At 43.0% G+C, this 19,376-nt stretch overlaps 1 protein-coding gene across 6 annotated transcripts in view; it reads right to left on the bottom strand.

Annotated features, from left to right (window-relative positions):
• The window catches only part of MAST2 (microtubule associated serine/threonine kinase 2), a 284,336-nt gene that overhangs the window by 110,048 nt on the left and 154,912 nt on the right, over positions 1-19,376 (bottom strand). For all 6 annotated transcript variants that reach the window (XR_009763527.1, XM_061632847.1, XM_061632851.1 and 3 more), the window contains 2 exons: positions 9,821-9,912; positions 255-330 (listed from right to left, as the gene is read on the bottom strand). Coding sequence is in view for 5 of the 6 variants with exons in the window: in XM_061632847.1 (XP_061488831.1) it covers positions 255-330; positions 9,821-9,912 (168 nt within the window). In the remaining variant the exon portion in view is untranslated. The remainder of the gene's footprint in view (positions 1-254; positions 331-9,820; positions 9,913-19,376) is intronic.

Here is a 19,376-nt window from a genome sequence, read left to right as displayed (position 1 = left end):
CAAACATAAACACAAACATAAACATTTGGTTGAACCATGTCTTCTTCGTGTGCGTCCCCCCCCTTCCTTATGCTTCCTTTTTGCAATGCCTCAAATTCTGGATGGGAGGCCAGCAAAAACAAACTTTTAAAAATAATTCTTGAGAGTTAGTGAGTCAGTCAGGAACACAACTCCAGCTTACTTAAGCAGCAGAAAATAAGAATGGCCTCACATGGCTTTGATATGAAAATCAGAATTAAAATGTGCACACATACCTACGGGCAGGAACAAAGGAAAAGTGAGAAGGTGCACTTGGAGAGAAATTTCTGGGACTGTCCAATGGACTTCCGCCTGTTGAAAAAATGACAAAATATTGACATCTGTACTGCATTCAAAACCAACAATTTATGTTATTGTATCTGATGAGTGCCTCAAATGCTGTACAACTCAATGAAACTTCCCCGTGCAGTTGCCGGTAAATGACAACTATTTTTACTCTACACCATTTTAAATGAGCTGACCTTTAATTGTTTCTACAGGTGGAAATATGTTATTTGACCATGGGATCTGATGAATTAGTATTAAGGTAACCAGGATACCTATTTAGTGTAACATATGATTACCCACTTGTGTAGTAATCTAATAAATTTAACTTACATCAACTTTCAGTAGAAGATTTACATTTGAAGCAACAGAAATTGTCTGACTGAACAAATGAAATTGATGGCATTAACACATGCAGCACATCACATAATGTGATAGATAGCTCAGACTCCTTAATAATAGGTTGATTGTGGTGTGTGTGGCATATTTCTTTCCAAACTCTGGAATTTTAATTCGATCCCAGATGAGATATTTCCCAGCTTAAGATCAAAAACAATTAGCAGTCTTACTCTACTTGTCAAAGTGAAAACACTGAAAATAGCAGGGAGAAGGGGAATTTAGGAATTGTAGTTCAGTTTATCCTATGAAGAAGTATCCCTTTTAATAATCTATGAGTTGACTCAGACATGCTCCTTTTGTTCATGGAAGGAATCAGAATCCTGTAGAGCATGGGTTCTCAACAAGGGGGGAATTCCCCCCCAGGGGGGAATTTTAGGGTTCCAGGGGGGGAATTGGGACCACTATTCAGCAAAGTGTGATGTCCTGTAGATTATATACAATCTGTAAAATTGTAGTTTGTTTTTAATTTATTCTGCGACATTCAATAAAGTTTATTGAATGTCACAGATTAAAATAGATTCTTGAACATGCAGCATTATTTTCATTTGCAAAATTAAATTATTATTTAAAGACCAGAAAGTGCTCCAAGAAATTCTGTTATAATATAAACTAAGAAATTTTTCTCTCACAAGAAACACCACCGTCACTCGCAAAACGTCAACACGCTATGAGAGACTATCTTGGGAAGGGGGGAATTATATTCTGAACAATGGTGAAAGGGGGGAATGGAGCAAAAAAGGTTGAGAACCACTGCTGTAGAAACTCCACATAAGAAGGAGACAGTCTTAGCCAATTCCCGCTGCAGCCCCCAATACCACCTCCCTGATCCTCCAGAGCAGTTTTTCAGGGCACAAGAAGCTCCAGGGGAAGAAGGAATTTGAGAAAATGACCTACATAGCCTCTTCCTTCATTGTGAGCAGAACTCTGGTCATTACAAGTCTGAATACAACCCTATGTTTTTAAAAATACTGTATACAAAACCCTTGGGATAGAAAGTTTTCAGATATATCACATATCTGTATACTCCATATACATATATATTTGCATGAAGGAACACTGAGTTGGTCTGGACCACCAGTTGCACCACCTCCCTCATAAATGTACACACAGAAGGTACTGCTCTGGTTTATTATGTCTCATTTGACTGTATTTCCCTCTTCGATGTTAAGATTAATTAACAACTATTAAAAATACACAAAATCCAGAAATTAGAAGCAGGGATCCATGTACAATATACTGAGAAAACCCATAATATGATCAAGTTCTTATCTAAGGAATTTATGGCATAGGCTGCTTTTGCAAGTCACACTAAGCCATGGTATAATGTGATATGGATGAGCTGCAACCAGCCAAGCAAGCCTTTGGTTTCCATGCTCCCCCTCACCATGCGGCTGGGAGGACAGCATTGGAATTTCTTTTAAAGCTTGCTTGCTATCGAGTCCAAACTGCAAAGCATGCTGATTAGTTTAAATAAGTCAGCTTCATAACCATGGCTGAAGTTTGCTTGTTTTGAAACTGACAACAGTTAAGTGACAAACCAGATTCTCAATTTGGATATAATGACAAACTTTAAAGAAAATTGACAGTGAACCTTCCAAAGTCATCCTCCCAGCTGTGTGTTAGGAGGAGGGGGAATGCACAAGCTTAAGGCTGGCAGGCTCATTTGAGATCATGCATGTCATGCTAAACCATGGTTTAACAAGGCATGTGAACACAGTCTAAGTTCGTATGAAAAATGTTAACATCCATGTAATATTATTTGTAGTGAAACATGCTACATACATAATAAAATGTAAATGTACTGCCTTCAAGTCGATTCCAACTTATGGCAACCCTATGAATAGGGTTTTCATGAGGCTGAGAGGCAGTGACTGGCCCAAGGTCACCCAGTGAGCTTCATGGCTACGTGGGGATTCAAACCCTGGTTTCCCAGGTCATAGTCCAACACCTTAACCACTACACCACACTGGTATACAACTGGTATAAGTGATTCTCATAGATGGCATGATTTTGCATACATATAGATAGTGTTCTTAATCTTACTGGCTTCTTTTTGCCCTCTTCAGGCAAATAAAAACAAATATTTTAAAGAATTTTCTTAAGCTTCATATCCGGAGGTTGTATCAGGATATGAAAGAGGGGTGGGACTAGGATGCAAGGAGGGCTGTGGGTGGCACCAGCACTGAGGTTTCGCCAGTGAAGATTTGAGGGACCTTGCTCAGTTGTAGGAGACCAGTGATACATCATTTACAGCTCCCTATAGCCATGTACATCTACAGTTGTGGTAAGCAATATGCCACCACAAGCTCACTGTCTACAAAGGATGAGGAAACAGTTCAAATATTGGACACCGCATAGCATTAGTAACAAACATTCAAAATGTATGCACAAATTTACTAAGATAAAATACACTTCAAAATTGCCTCATAACTTAATCTTCCTTGTAGTGGCTTTTGTCACTGAATTGTAAGACATAAGTGAGTATTTGTGTTAACTGAAAGCCCAATAATAGAATATGTGATGAGTGTGCTTTTTCTTTGTATATGAGAGTGTTGTGATTGATTGCAACCTGCTAGTACCACTCCCATTATCTGCCAACCCATGCCTTAAGATCTGCAGAAGGGGCCCTGCAAGCCGTTCCATCAACAGCTAAGTTCACTGTGTGACAAATACAGAGCAGGGCCTTCTCTGATATGGCACCCTGGATGTGGAACACTCTTCCACTGGATATGGTTGTTCCCCAAGTTGGAGGTGACTTATTTATACAACTCATTCCTGTTTCATGAATACTGCTTTATGATGCATGCTAGATTTCTGGGTTTCTATGTTTTATCTGCTATTTTGTATTTCACTGAAATGTTGTGAACCACCCTCGGAACCTTCAGGTTGAAGGTAGGTTTTTAAAAAATAAAATAAGGAAGAGTGTATCCCATCATAAAGGATATTTAAATGCAGCCTGTGATTAGGTTGAATGTTTTCTAATGTGCAATTGTATACTGGGCTCCAGGACTCGAATCTCCTAAAACTCTATTGCAGTGTGCAGTTAATACATTTTTAAAAAATCATAAAGCCTTGGAAGTAATGTCAATCATCCAAAGAGCTTTAAGCTACTCTTCAAGAACCATTTGATTAGGACCATCAATCTCTAAAATCCTATTAGTCTCAATCCAGATGCTACATTCTCTGGAAAATGTATGTTGTGAATTTCAAATTAACAGACAGAATATTTAATCAAGCTAGGTTACATTATGGCAAAGATAAAAAATAATTAATTTGAAAATGTAAAATTAAGGCCAGCTAATGCACTACTACTAATTAGGACAACAGTAGAATTTTGCAATCTGTTTTATCTAATTATGTAGGGGGGTGTATATATGAGAGAGATTCAATAATACCCAGATATTTATCTACATATTTATGGGCAATAATTTCTATTAACAGGGCAAACACCAGAGGAACTGATCACAAGAACCCATGAAAAGCTGAACAGGTCCCCATTGTATATACTAGAAAAAAGCTGATGTGGGCAAGTCTGTCTTTATTGGTGGTGTCATCAGTTTGGATGGATGGATGGATTAGAAGAAGCAATCCAAGAACAATCCTGTCACTAATAAGTGAATATGCATTACATTTCACAACAGTAGACTACAATGGCACAATAAGAAATGAACAACTCTTAGAGGAAATCTACTCCCCAGTTTAAGCCAGTACCATCTTGCCCTGGGTGGCTAAGGAGAAGAAAAAGGCACAACTACTGCAACACCATTTTTACTCTGAAGTTACCAAAAGCAGAATGCTCTATTTGGGCATTCAAGCTGCCAGATGCTTATTATGTCAAAGGTCAACAGGCAACCTTTTAAACACTATTTGGAGAACTAAAGAAAGACTTTTGTCTGCTGGGATACCAGCCATGTAAGATAAACCACTCTGAAATCAGAGGAACAGATGGCTCATTCTAGTTGAACTGCTACCATTCCCTCAGTTTTGCTGTCCAAAGAGGATACAGGGGGATATGCTGTCATCTAATGAAGAACTCTTTGAACAGAATGAACTGCAGCATTTCACTAAGAGGTAGAAACCAATCATAGCCACTGTTTTCAGCATGTGCTTAAACTCTATTCATACTTCTTAGCAAAGTAATTATAGCATCTGGAGTTCCCCAGCAGGACTGGATCAATGCCAAAGATTAGAATACACTACCACGGCAATCTGGATCACTATCTCCAGAAAGGGAGATGATATCTCTCTTAGCTTTATGAAGTAGAGAGTACTGAACTCTAATTTGATAATGGATGAAGGTGCCGATTTGGTGTGCATTACCGAGACCTGAGTGGGTGAGCTGGGAGGAGCTGATCTGACCCAGCTTTGCCCATCTGGATACTCGGTGCAACACTAGCACAAGCTGCAGGGACAGGGAGGAGGAGTTCCTGTGGTCTACAGAACTTCCATCTCTGTTACCAGGAAGCCACTCTGTCTTGGAGCTGGCTGTGAGGGCCTGCACCTGATGCTGGGCCAAGGGGACAGTAAACTAGGGTTGCTGCTGGTGTACCATTCACCCCACTGTCCGGCAGCTTCTCTGACTGAGCTGGCGGAGGAAGTCTCAGCTGTGGTATTGGAGGAGCCCAGAACGATAGCCCTGGGTGATTTCAATGTCCAAGCTGAGGTTGCATCTAGTATTCCAGCTTGGGATTTCATGGTTTCCATGACGACCATGGGACTGTCTCAAGATGTCACTGGCCCGACGCATAGGGCAGGGCACACTCTCAATCTAAATCTTGCACCAGAAAGAGGAAGGAGTGGTCTGGAGATGGGGGGGGTGGATGTCACCCCATTGTCATGGTCAGACCACTTCCTGGTGAAGTTTAGACTTATGCCTCCAATCTTCCACTGCAGGGGCAGTGGACGGATTAAGATGGCCCACCCCCAGAGACTAATGGAATCCACAGGGTTCCTGAATGCCCTGGGGGAGTTCCCAGTAGATAGAGCAGGTGACCCTGTTGAAGCCCTTGTCATGCTGTGGAACAACGAGGCGTATCGGGCTCTTGACATGGTTGCCCCTGAGCACCCTCTCCAGCATTGTGGGGCCCAGTTTGCACCAAGAACTCTATAAAAGAGATGCCAGGATGACACATTCATTCATGGAAGAACTGTATGATGATGAAGAACCAGAAATTTTAGAATGTGAGGTGAAAGCTGCTCTTAAAATACTTGGAAGAAACAAATCACCAGGAATAGATGGCATACCAATAGAGTTGCTACAAGCTACTGAGACTGAATCTGTCCAAATTTTGACAAAAATTTTTCAACGAATATGGAAAACTAAACAATGGCCCACAGACTGGAAGCATTCAATATACATCCCAATTCCAAAGAAAGGGGATCCCAGGAAATGCAGGAATTATTGAACTATTGCCTTAGTATCCCATGCAAGTAAAGCAAGGGTCAAGATTCTACAACAAAGGCTCTTGCCATATATGGAGCAAGAAATGCCAGATGTCCAAACTGGATTTAGAAAGGGAAGAGGCACTAGAGATCATAGTGCAAACATACATTGGAGAATGGAATGGACCAAGGAATTTCAGAAGAAAATCACCCTGTGCTTTATAGATTACAGCAAATTGACTGTGTCGATCATGAAAAACTATAGAATGTTTTAAAAGAAATGGGGGTGCCACAGCATCTGACTGTCCTGATGCACAACCTATACTCTGGGCAAGAGGCTACTGTAAGGACAAAATATGGAGAAACCGATTGGAGAAATGAGTAAAACATCTTAACGGTGCCTACTGTGTGGCAGTGAAGAAGGTCCACTTCTCTGCCTCCATCGCATCCTCAAGTAGCCATCCAGTGGAGCTTTTCCGTATTGTCAGGGGTCTGTTGACATAAACTCCAGGAAATGCAGTTTTAGACCCTTCAGAGGCCCAATGTGAATTGTTTGCAAGGCATTTTGAGGGTAAAGTTGCTTGCCTCTGTAGCAGTCTTGATGCCCCATCCACATCTACTGTAGTCCCCAATGAGGTGGCCAGTGCAACGTCTGCTGCAGTGTCTTGGGAACAGTTTCAGTTGATGTGGCCTGATGACATAGACAAGGTGCTTGCAATGATGTGGCCAACAATGTGTCCTCTTGACCCTTGCCCTTCTTGGTTTATTAAAGCTTGCCGAGGGAGCTTGACCGAGTGGATCCAGGGTGTGGCGAACACATCATTGCGGGAGGGAGTGGTTCCAGCCTCCTTGAAAGAGGCGGTGATCCGACCACTCCTGAAAAAGCCCACCCTGGACCCATTGGTTTGTGACAACTACCGACTGGTTGCCAATACCCCCTTTTTAGAGAAGGTGATTGAGACGGTTGTGGCACAGCAATTGCAAGTACTCTTGGATGAAACAGATTATCTTAACCCAACCCAGTCTGGGTTCAGGCCTGGTTATGGGACTGAATCAGCCTTGGTTGCCCTGATGGATGACCTTTATCGGGAGAAGGACAGGGGGAGTGCGACCCTGTTATTCTTACTTGATCTCTCTGCGGCTTTTGATACATCCTTCTGGGCCGACTTGGTGAGATGGGTATTGGAGCAACTGTTTTACAGTGGTTCTGATCCTATATCCAGGGTCATTTTCAGAGAATAGCATTGGGTGATTGTCTTTTGGCCCCCTGGAGCTGTACTGTGGAGTGCCTCAGGGTACCATCTTGTCTCCCATGCTGTTTAACATCTATATGAAACCCTTGAGAGTGGTCATCAGGAAATTTGGGGCAAGGTGTCAGCAGTATGCTGACAATATCCAGGTCTATTTCTCTGTAACATCTGAATCAGGAGAGGCTGTGCAAGCCCTGGACCAGTGTCTGTACTCGGTGGTGGACTTGATGAGGACCAATAAACTGTGTCTGAATCCTAGCAAGATGGAGGCACTGTGGGTTGGTGACTCCTGAGTTCAGATTGGTCAGTTGCCTGGTTTAGATGAGGTCGTACTTCTTCTGAAAGAGAAGGTCCATAGTATGGGGGTGTTCCTGGAACCATCTTTGTCGCTAGAGGCCCAGGTGATCTCAGTGGCTAGGAGTGCCTTTTACAAGCTTCAGCTGGTAAAACAGCTGCAGCTGTTTTTGGACCAGGATACCCTGACCACTGTTGTCCATACACTGGCAACCTCCAGGCTGGATTACTGTAATATGCTCTATGTGGGGATGCCCTTGAGGATGGTCCAGAAGCTGCAGCTGGTGCAAAATGAGGCAGCGTGACTGCTCACTGGGTCAGGGTATTGCCAACATGTCACCCCACTGCTGAAAGAATTGCACTAGCTACCTCTTAGCTACCGGCTTAAGTTCAAGGTTCTAGTTTTGGTGTACAAAGCCCTACACAACTTGGGACCAGGATACCTGAAAGACTGCCTTACCCCTGATATTCCCAGTCAATCACTGAGCTCTACAAATGTGGGCTCCTGCAGATACCATCTTATCAGGAGCTCCATTCCACACAACATAGGAAGCAGACCTTTAGTGCTGTGGCACTACCCTTTGGAATTCCCTCTCAAACATTACACAAGTGCCATCTCTGTTATCTTTTCAGCGCCTACTTAAGACCTTCCTCTTTCAACAAGCCTTTTAAGCAGAGACCTTATCCTAGTCTGTGTCTGTGCTGGAATTGCTTTTTAATATGTTTTTAAATCTTATTTTTAAAAATGTTTTATTTTAATATATTTTAAAGTCAGATTTTATGATGTTTTATAGTGTTTTAGTGCTTTTGCTTGCCGCCCTGGGCTCCTACTGGGAGGAAGGGTGGGATAAAAATCAATCAAATAAAAATACATTATCCTGAAATATTAGCAGCATTCACCATGGTCACTAAACCATGGCATTACCATGAAAAAGCAACTATGCAGGGCCCCAAACACTACCTGAGTGTTTTTTAAAAATAACAATTGCTGTTGTATTGCATGTTATATCTTTTTCTTAAACCATAACTTGCCAGCAGTCCAGGACTGAGTTTGATCCTGGTTTAAGTAAACAATAGTTTCCACATTCACACACTATGGGTTGTATTCAACTAAGTCCTACTCAGATCAGACCCATTGAATTTAATGAGCCTAAGTTAGTCACATCTACTCATTTCAATGGGTCTGCTCTGGACTAGCACTGAATGCCACCCTATGGTTTACTGAAAAACTAGATCAGTCAAGACAGTATCCATTTCTCCTTTTAGTTTTTTAAATGCTAACCAAAGACATTTCAAAGTGCTAGCACCGACAACTAGTAGAACATAATGCATATCTTTTTATATTCAAAAAAAATATATACCATGACTTGGGTGAGTTTTATATATTAATCCTCTTGGAATTCTCAACATAAATTGCTTTAGCTAAATTAAAGGAGCCATCAGCCAGTAAACAAAACATTTGATTGTCCCATGCAATGTGGCATAAGGCACTCATGAGAGAGGTGTCTCACAAGCTCTAGCTAAACTCCCCCTCCCATGATGTCCAGATCTACTAGAATTTCTGATAAATCACTTCGTTATTTATATGCAACTGGGGATTTTTTCTACAACACACAGTTGTTGCAGTGTCTATTTTATCAACTAAAGCAATAACACAGTGGTTTAGAACGGGTGTTGATATAAATCTTAGAGGTGGCATGAACAAGATGGTTTAAGAAACGTAGAGAGATCCAACTCATTTAAATGGATGACATGCTTTAACTATAGAGAGGCAGAGAGCTCACTGGACTGATCTGGCCTTTTAGGGACAATATGTTTTAGAGCGATTTGGTAGGAAATCATCTAGGAGAATGGGACACAATGAAACTGGAAATTTATCTATCTGTTCAAGAGGCAGGACAGAAAGTAACAAAAGAAATATGACTGCAACACAAAATAAACTTGAGACTATTTTAAAAATGTTGTGCATTTCAAATAGCGAGATGATTAACTACATTATGACATGATGCCCAAGCTATAAACCACAGACAGATGCTGTTTGTTGTCAAAATTAAGGACACAAATTATTCAAAAGCTTTCACCCAGTTCAGTCCCAAATATCATATTCACTTCAAAAACAGATGCCCAGCATAATGAAAACAATAGCTGATCTGACAAAAATAATTTACTGGGGGAAAAACATTTTTTATTACCTGCATGGCCATGGAGTGGAGAATGCGGGCGTGGAAGTGTTGGAGATGTGCTGGAGGTTACAATCAAGCTCTTTCTGTTACTGGTCCGACAACTGAAATACAAGGTAAACAAACACAAATACTTAAATAAGGAGCAGAATTTTTATGGTGCTCATAGGATGTCTGTGTTGCTTTAAGATTTATCTGTGAGGTCTCTGGATAAAATTGTATGAAAATCCTGTTCTGTAGAACGTCTTTGTCACAACATTGGTGTACAAAATTGGATGCAGTGTTTTGAGTGATGAAATTTTTATAATTTTAGTCTATTCTGGAACCTTGTGCATTGTGTAGTTACAATTTCAACTTTCCAAAATTCTAATCAACCCAAAATTAAACAGAATGAGCTCATGGATCACAGTAATAAAAAATCAGAATAGAAAAGTGTTGATGTAATCTTGAAAGCCAACAGATTACCAAATAAGAACATTTGCCATCATTGGTGAACAAAGCCATGCTAATGCAAAATAATTCAAACAAACTCCATCTAACTTGCAATAGATATGAAATTATGAGATTTAGACACACAACATCTTAGATCTGTTTCAACAGCTGCTTGGTTTCTGAAGCTTCAGCATACCTTCCATCACATTTTTGGCATTACAGAACCTTAAAGTATAGACATTTACAAGATTCGCAACACAGACTGTTAATTATACACTGACCAATCTGAAGTCTTTCTATTAAGCACTTAGGGCACATTCCTATAGGTAGATAGGCCGGGCTAAGGGGAGTTAAGATACGGAGGATCTCTGGCTGAGCTCCAATGGCTAAGTCCCTCAATCCAGCTCAGTTGTGGCTCAGCCAGCAAAATCCTACCACTCCTGGCTCAGCCAAGACCGGCATAAATAAAGCTAGCATAAATGCCAAAAAGGGGCATGCTGGGGGGGAGGGATGGCAGGGCAGGACCATGAGGAGGGGGCTTACATTGTATCCTAACTCCAGCTCAGTCATGTGAACTCCGGTCTCAATATAACTTAAGCCAGGGAAAAGGGTGGTCTAAGTAAAAGCACACAATGGGGAGGGCACAATCCTCATGGAACAGAGTTATACTCACCTTCCAGCCCCAGCCTCACCTCTCTGAAAGAGTTTTCTGGATCTGGTATAACTTCAACCACATGGCGGCAGCAGGATATAAACTCAGCACACTTCAGCCCCACCTCATTTTACTTCCTGACACCCACAATGTGGCATGCTGCTACTTGAGCTCCTCGTGTTGGGAATTTGCACTCAGGAAAGGGGCTCAGGGCACTTGCAGGAGAGGGGCCCAAAGGACTTTGCACTCACAGAACACATTCCACAAACACTGGGCACTTTGAGCACTTTTCCAAAAGAGTCCATCCCCTCAGAAATGGGGACCAAACAATGTCTTGGTAGTAACTCCACTCTTTCAAGCTTCACTCCCCAACAGGAATGCAGGAGCAGCTGAACTCTGGAAAATCAGCACTAGCAACAACCACCCACAATGGAGAACAGCAAAAGAGCCTGGAAACAAGGTCAGTCTGGGAAGGGGTAACCCCCAGCAGAAACCAAGCACCCCTCTCCCTAACAGGGAGGATTGGAGGCAACCTCCATACCCCACCCCCCTGCACAGGCCACTCCAGCTCTCCAAACAACACTCCAGCTCCCAGCAGCACACTCAGGCTCAAATACAGTGACCCCACTGTGGGAGGGGAATGCTGAGCCCCTCCAACTGCACCCCTAGGCATGAGCACTCTGTGCAATGGACAGGGGATCTGGCACCATGGCTGCAGAGATAAAGCAGTCAGGGGCACCAGTTGTGGGGAAGACCCAACAACCACTAGAATGCATTGCCATCTGCTCACAAACGCCATTTTAGCCCATCAGTGGGTGGTGTAGGCAAGGCTAGGCACCTGAGGGGCATGTCCTGGCCTCCTTGTAGATAATGTGGTGGTGCTCTCCCCCCTCCTTCTCCCTGGGGCTGCAGAGGCCTCCTGCAATAGTGCAGCTGAAGCTGAATGCACATCAGGAAAACCTATTGGGAGCTCTCCACGTCCCAACACCACAATCACCTGTTCTCCCTGTTCTGGCACAGTTGCCCCCCGCCCGTGCCTGCTACCACTCCTGTGGCCAACTCCCCTTCCACAAGCCCCCCTGTACTACCCTCAATCCTACAGGAGTCTCACCCTGAGGGAACAGCCCCCCAGATTGGGATGCACCAGTGGAGTTGGTAGAGGAAATTGTCGATCTGGTTGTGGTCTCCAATGAGCCTGCACTATCTGATCTCTCCCAACCTCTTCTTGCTGCCCTTGCTGGCCAGCCTGCCACTACCCCTCCTTCCTCCCCCCTATCCAGACCACCTCTGTTGGGGCCCCTGTGGGGGTGGTGGGTGCCTACTCTGACAGCAGGGAGAGCGGACAAAGCAGCAGCATGACTGCTGAAACCCGTAATAATTGGAGCAGCACCTCAACTGGTTCCAGCGGCTGCAACATGGGTCTTGGTGGCTGCCCCGCTCCCTGCAAGATCCTGAATATTGGGGTGGGGGTGATGGTGATAAGGGGGAGGAGGTGCATGATGATGATGATGATGACAGGGATGGCAACAAGGATGGGGATGGGAGCAGGAAGGGTGAACAAGATGAGGGAGAGGGCATACGCCCTTGCCCGGTGCAGCCCCTCCCTCAGACGGTAGCTGGGCTGTGGGCTCCGGTGGAGGATGACAGGAAATCACCACCACCTCAGCCACTGCACTGGGCGCCCTCTGCAACAGCACTGGGGAGGTGGCAGTGCAACTGTAGGTAATGGCATCATCCATGGATGGTGTTCAGAGCGCAGTGGATAGAGGCTCAGCTGCTGCCCGCAACCAGTTGAAGGCCCTCACAGAAGTATCCTCCAGATGCACTAGGACAGCCTTTCCCGACTAGTGGGCCACCAGATGTTGTTGGACCACAACTCCCATCAGCCTCAGCCAGCATTGCCAATGGTCAGGAAAGATGGGAATTGTGGTCCAACAACATCTGGTGGCCCACTAGCTGGGAAAGGCTGCACTAGGACATAGCTGCTGATGCTGCAGGAACCAGGCAATGACCCTCTCCTCTGCAGCCCTGATGGGGGGTACTGAGGCTGGTCATGGCCACAATACATGGACCAGAGGAAGGTTGCAGGAATGAGGCATGGGGGAGTTGCAGTCACACCACCACTGCTGCTATAGGGGAGCTGGAGGAGAAGCCCATCCCAGGTGCTTTCCTCACCACAGTCGCCCCTGAGGGCATGATCTGTTGTTGTTGTTGTTTTTGAGTGAACTGCATGTGCATTTCCTGTTCACATGCCGTCTCTGCTAAGGCTGTAGCCATATACATCTGTAGGTTGCTTTCAATAAACTGTCCTTTATATGTGCATTGCCTGTTCTTTGAGGAGGGGTGGCCTCTGCTTGCAGGGTGTGAGAAGAGGGTGCATTGTGAGATGTGGCGTGTGCTTGTGGGTCCCACATGTGTTTACCTGGTTGCACTGTGTTGCGCTGCCTGTGCATGTGGCTGTATGGTTGGCAGAGTGTGTACCTAGGTTGTGTAGCATGCATGGTGTACTGACTGATTGCCAGGGTGGCTCTTGTTATGGATGCCGTATTATGGATGCCTGCTCAGTGTTTGCATTTCTGTGCTGGTGCTTCTGAGCTGCTTCCCATGGGCTCTCTCTGGGTGGTCTCCCTGTATGTACACTGCCAATAATGGGGCTTAGGAACTCTCCCTGAGCTCAACTACAGGTGGCTGCAGTTCCCATGGTAACGTGGGCTGAGCCAGCTTTCTTGTGTTCTGCTGCTTTTATTTTCTCTCCATCCAGCTCTGCCAGTTCAGCCAGCATTCTCTTCTTCCAAAACTCCTAAACGGAGTTAGGATTTGGCATACTTTAAGCCAGCGTAACTGAAGTTGGCTTCAGTTCTGCCTGCTTCCTCAACGTAGGATTGCTCTGCCCAGGTTCAAGACAGAGGAACAAATATTTCCCAACATATGAAATAGGCCTCCTTAGAGAGGGAAGAACAATTTCAGGGAAAGAATGTGCTCTTTTCCTGACCAGTTACTTTGACAGAAAACAAAATGCTATACCTCTCAATCTAAGAGACTAGGGACTCTCACACATAATGCTAACAGTCAATGCTGAGGATTAGTGAAGCAACCTTTTGCTTAATTTTTCATTTAATTTAAACAGTTAAGGCAGGACACATACAACCCACAAAGGCCTTTTATGCCTCAACTGCACGGCTATGTTCTGATATCTGATATCATGTATCAACACCTGTATTCAGACCTCAGGCGTTCACAAGTGTTATGTTAGTTTCTTCTGATTTAAAGTGTCCTGTGAGCCTCAGTTTCTTTCATATATTTTTTTTATTCCCAGGCCAAAAAAGAACTTAATATTACCAGGCAAGCTATGTCTTGAGACAGCCACTTACATTTCAGGAAGATCAGTTTGTTTACTTAGGAATGCTCACTACAACAAAGCCTGAGAATACCTGAAACAGAGATTGCTAAAAACTCTTATTTCACGTGGCAGAAAAATATGAATCAAATGGAAAATTTCATATTCTTGAAAGTCTGATGCCAACCTCTTCACTTGTAATCTAGATGCTTTAAAGTCTGGGGCATTTCTGCTTGAATTAAACTGCACCCAACACCACATTGTTTGTAATTAATACATCTTGATCTGATATCTAAAGGAAAATTGGAAGGTGGGAGATGTAAGCAGCAGAAGGGAACAACCTCTGGAGGCAGCACCTTGTTTTACCCCTTCAACAGAATACTGCCCCCCAATACCTCCACAGAGAATATCAAGCCCAGCCTCACCAGATGCGGCGACGTTACTTCCACTAAGTTCTTTTTGGGGGCACACCAATAAGCTAACTGGTGGCTTCAAAGACAAGTACCAGTGCTAAGCAGTCTGAGGATCTCATCACTTTGGGATGGACATCAGCCTTGGTCATGAAAATCTGCTATGCCTAACCACAGAAATTAGAAGAGTGCAGCTATTTTAAACAGAAGTAGGGTTGACACTTCTTCTTTTTGGTTCTCCTTTCACTCTGCAGCCCCCTGCACCACCTTTCACATGGGGGCTGCAGGGGAAGGAAGAGATAATACTTGAGTGCGCTTGTTTTCTGAGTGGAACTCTGCTCACACAACTCTAGATCCAGCCCTCTGTGTATAAACCTTCACAAAACTAATTGTATTTAGATGTATTCTGTTTCACCCTATACTATATCTTAATTGGCAAAGCAAATATAGACTAGACCAGCCTTTCCCAAGCTTTGGGTCCCCAGATGTTGTTGGACTACAACTCCCATCAGCCCCAGCCAGCATGACCAACGGTCAGGGATGATGGCAATTGTAGTCCAGCAACATCTGGGGACCCAAAGCTTGGGAAAGGCTGGACTAGACCTTAGCCTTGAACAGAGAGAGACAGCTTATTCTGTGGTGTCTTCTTGCTTTTGGAATGCCCTCTAAGGTAGCCTGCCTAGAGACCTCATTGCTATTATTTAGGTGCTTGCCAAAAACACTTCTCTTTTCCCAGGCTTTGAAAAAAGTACTAATGCAAACATTTTTATAACTTCCATCATCCTGCCCACTAGACATGCTGGTTGGGGCTGATGAGAGTTGAAGTCCAACAACATTTGGAGGGCCACATTCCCCATCTCTTAATTAAAGGAAGTAAATACTTAGAAATTATGTGCTCAATCAATTTAATTTAGATTTGATTCCATTTTAGTGCAACTCATTAATGGTGTATTATTTAGAGGCAAGCCAATACTACAAACTACAGTGAATCTAGAGAAAGAATTTATTTAATTTTTATATTAGAGTTAACTATATTGATAGAATGACTTTTTTTATTATGATTTACTTTGACATTTTAGACAGGAACAATGGACAATATAAAAATTGTGGGTTGTATTCAATGTAATGCTAAGAAGCTTGTTCCATCTGTGCAATGATTTCTGCTTGCCGGATGGAATGCTCTCCTCTATCCTCCCGCTGCATGCTGTTCTGGGGGCTATCCCCAAGCCCGCACAGCAAGTTTGGGGAAGGTGTGGGGGAAGCCCCTTGCACTAGAGGGAATCTTTGTACTGGGTTTCACTAGTGCAACAAGTTAGTTGTATCAATAAAAATATGAATTAAGTTATCAAAACTTAAAAACTTTGGGGGTTAACAAAAAAACTAATATAGTATGACTGTAGGAACCATATATAACCAAGGTATGAAAGCAAAGTTTTAAAAAATATGAATTATGTGAAGAATTCCTAGCCACCAACCAAAGGTGATAGAACACACTCCAGCCACTGAGGTGTCTACAGTGACTGTAGTGGATCCAGAAATATCCCCAAACTACATGCCTGGTCCTTTAGGGGAGCGCAACCCCATCCAAAACATATTGAACCCCACCTATCCAGACAGAGGAATCAACCACTAACAGGCCCTCAGTCTTATCTGGAGTGAGCTACAGCTTACTATCTCTCACCCAGACCATCACCAAGGCCAGACACCGGCTAAGCACATCCACTACCACACCTGCCGATGTAAAGGAGAAAGAGTTGTATGGTGTCTGTATATCGATGACAATGCACTCCAAATCTCTAGGTCATCCCACTCAGTGGTTTCATGTAGTTTTAAAATAGCATGGGGAATAAAACTGACCCCATGTTGATGAGTCCAGGGGACAGAACAGCATCTCCAAGCACCACCTTCTGGCAACAACCATCCAAGTAGGACCAGTACTACTGTAAAGTGGTACCACCCATTCCCAACTGGGCCAGCTGCTCCAGAATACCACCATGGTCAAAAGCCACCCAGAGATCTAGGAGAATCAACAAGGTTGCACTCTCTCATAACAAAGGTCATCATACAGGGTGACCAAGGCAGTTTCTGTGCCAAAACCAGACCTAAATCCCAACTGAAATGGATCTAGAAAATTGATCTCATCCAAGAAAGCCTGGATCTGGTTACTGACCGCCTGCTCAAGAACCTTGCCCAAGAAGGGGACACGAGTGACCGAACTGGAGTTGTTTTAAGTTTAGTTGTTTTCTGGAACCAAAGAAGGCTTCTTAATGAGTGGTTTTACCATCACCTCCTTAAGCAGGCAAGGACCACTCCCTCTTGTAAAGAGGCATTTATTACCTTCCTGGCCCAACCGTCTCATCATTACTAGTTTTTATCAGCCATGAAGGACAAGAGCCCACAGCACACATGGTTGCCTGCACCAATCCAAACACCTTGCCCACATCCTTGAGATGTACCAACAGAAGCTTATTAAACAATATAGGACTAAACAAGTGTTCTGGAAACCTCTTGTGATTCCCTTACTATAATAGCAGAGTCAAGGTTCCAGTGGATGCAAGCAACTTTATTCTCAAAATGCTTTGCAAACAAGTCACAGCGGACCACAGTCACTTCCACCAACTCCTTTGGGCCAAAATATAAAAGACCCAGTACTACCTGGAAAAGCTCTGCTGCACAACATAGTGAGGATGCCATGGAGGCAGTGAAGTACTACTACTTCACTGTTTTCACTGGCACTGTAGGCTCAATAATGGGGCCTCACTAGTGTTTGGTTGCATTCACCTGGAGTTTTCTTCCACTTGTGTTCAAGCCGTGTTCCCTCTTGTTTCATTGCTCTAAGCTCTGATCTATACCAAGGTGGCAGCTGGGCTCCACCAAGTGGGAGAGGATGCTCAGGAGGTATCGTATCAATAGTCTGTGATCTGCGCATTCCACAAGTGAATGCCAAAATAAAAATGTTTTTGCTAAGAGAAACCAGAGTAAATTAATGTGCAAGATAAAATCCAAATGTTGGTCTGAGCGAATAGTTAATTTACTGTCCTTTTCTTTGAAGTCTCAATACTTTGACAGAAGGTATGTTGGGATAATACATGCAAACCAAATGGGCTTTTAAAAACCTCACTAATCATTTATTGTTCTTCTGTGTCTGTGAAAGTTTTTATTCAAAATCAAGTTTACTGCTATTCAAAAGAGAAGCTAGAGTACACTGTGTAAAGGAAAATTAATTAACCTATCAACTATAACCTGAAGTACCATGAAGCTGCTGTTCTAGCTCTCTGGTATATTTAAAGTGTTCTGTAAAGTATTAAGTTGCTCTTTGAGTAAGAGAGTCCATTCAAAATGTGTCTGCTGCACTGCATACAGTATGCAAAACGTTGATCTTCAGCCTCTGGTGTTACATCTCACTTTATAAAATACATTCCCAAAGTGTCTTCAAGTTAATGTGCTGCATTAATTTGCATTAGTTCACAAAAAACACATTTAAGAGACTAGTTGGGGGCACTGCAACATAAAGAAATGGGAAAGAGAGGCTGATTTGAAGGTCAAGCAGTCAAACTGACAGTTGTGTCCTGGATATAGGCAAATGTTGCTGAATGGTCCCAGTAATAAAACTTTTTATTAGGCAACTATTAGTTTTGCTGAGGACTACTCTGATGAGCAGCTGATAGAGAAAAATGACATCTCACACATACACCCCACACTCTGAACTGCTGCTAAATCGCTCACTCATCACAATTGCTACTCACTCCACCCACTTCTACTCTATCAGGAGGAGCACTGTGTAGAGCCCTGCAGTAAGTAAGCAAGACTGCCACTAGGCAGAGAATGTCCACTGTTCATTCTTCCCATTGAAAGGACAGAAAAAGTTGAGACACAAAGAGGCCTTGTTTTACAGGCCTTCCATCTTCCTGTCTTTTCACTTGTGTACGCACATGCCTGAATTTGGAAGTGAAGAAGCAAGAAAGCATAGATGAAGGAGCTGCATTTTGTTTCAGAATTACCTACTGCCAGCCCAAACATTAGAACATCTCAAAAGCTATTTAAGCCTCATCCTAATTACAACTCCTATTGATGTTACCTGTTTCATTATAAACTGCATTATACCTAATGTATATTTAGAAAAATGTGTGTGCTATCAAATATTTAAAAGCTTTCAATAATTTAAAAAATCAAAACAGTTATCTAAGTCTTAAGAGACCTGCAACAGTGACTGTTGCCATGGTAACCAAAAGGATGGGAAAATACTTGTGTTACTTAGGGTTAGCCATGCACTCCTGCAACTAAAAATAACATTTGTTACATGTGTTTAAGAGTTCCCAAATCATTTTTGAAATTCAACACTATGGAACACTGTCATGAGATATTGTTGACAGGATACTGTATCTCAGCTCTCTAACAGTACTAGAGCAACAAGTTAAGGTATGAGAACATTTATAGGAATAGGCAGAAGGAAAAGCAGATATACATATGTTGTAATAAGGATAATACTGCCTCCAATAAGGTTGTTTTCACACCAAGAACTTGTTCACCCATCACACAAAAGCTATATTAAAATACCTATTACCATTTTCATCCCTAACATCACTCCAATTTATTTATTTATTATACTTAATAATGCTCAATGATTTTCAGTGCTTAAAACATAACAACTTCCAGTTGGCTAGTGGTTATAATTGTTAAAACAGTAATTTTTTTAAATGGCTACTTTTCATAGCCAGCTATTTTTAAAAGGTTGTT

The sequence above is a fragment of the Rhineura floridana genome, chromosome 6 (genome assembly GCF_030035675.1).
Source record: "Rhineura floridana isolate rRhiFlo1 chromosome 6, rRhiFlo1.hap2, whole genome shotgun sequence".
Lineage (NCBI taxonomy): Eukaryota > Metazoa > Chordata > Lepidosauria > Squamata > Rhineuridae > Rhineura > Rhineura floridana.
Note: the sequence above shows the minus strand (reverse complement) of the source record. Positions and strands in the feature narration are given on the sequence as shown.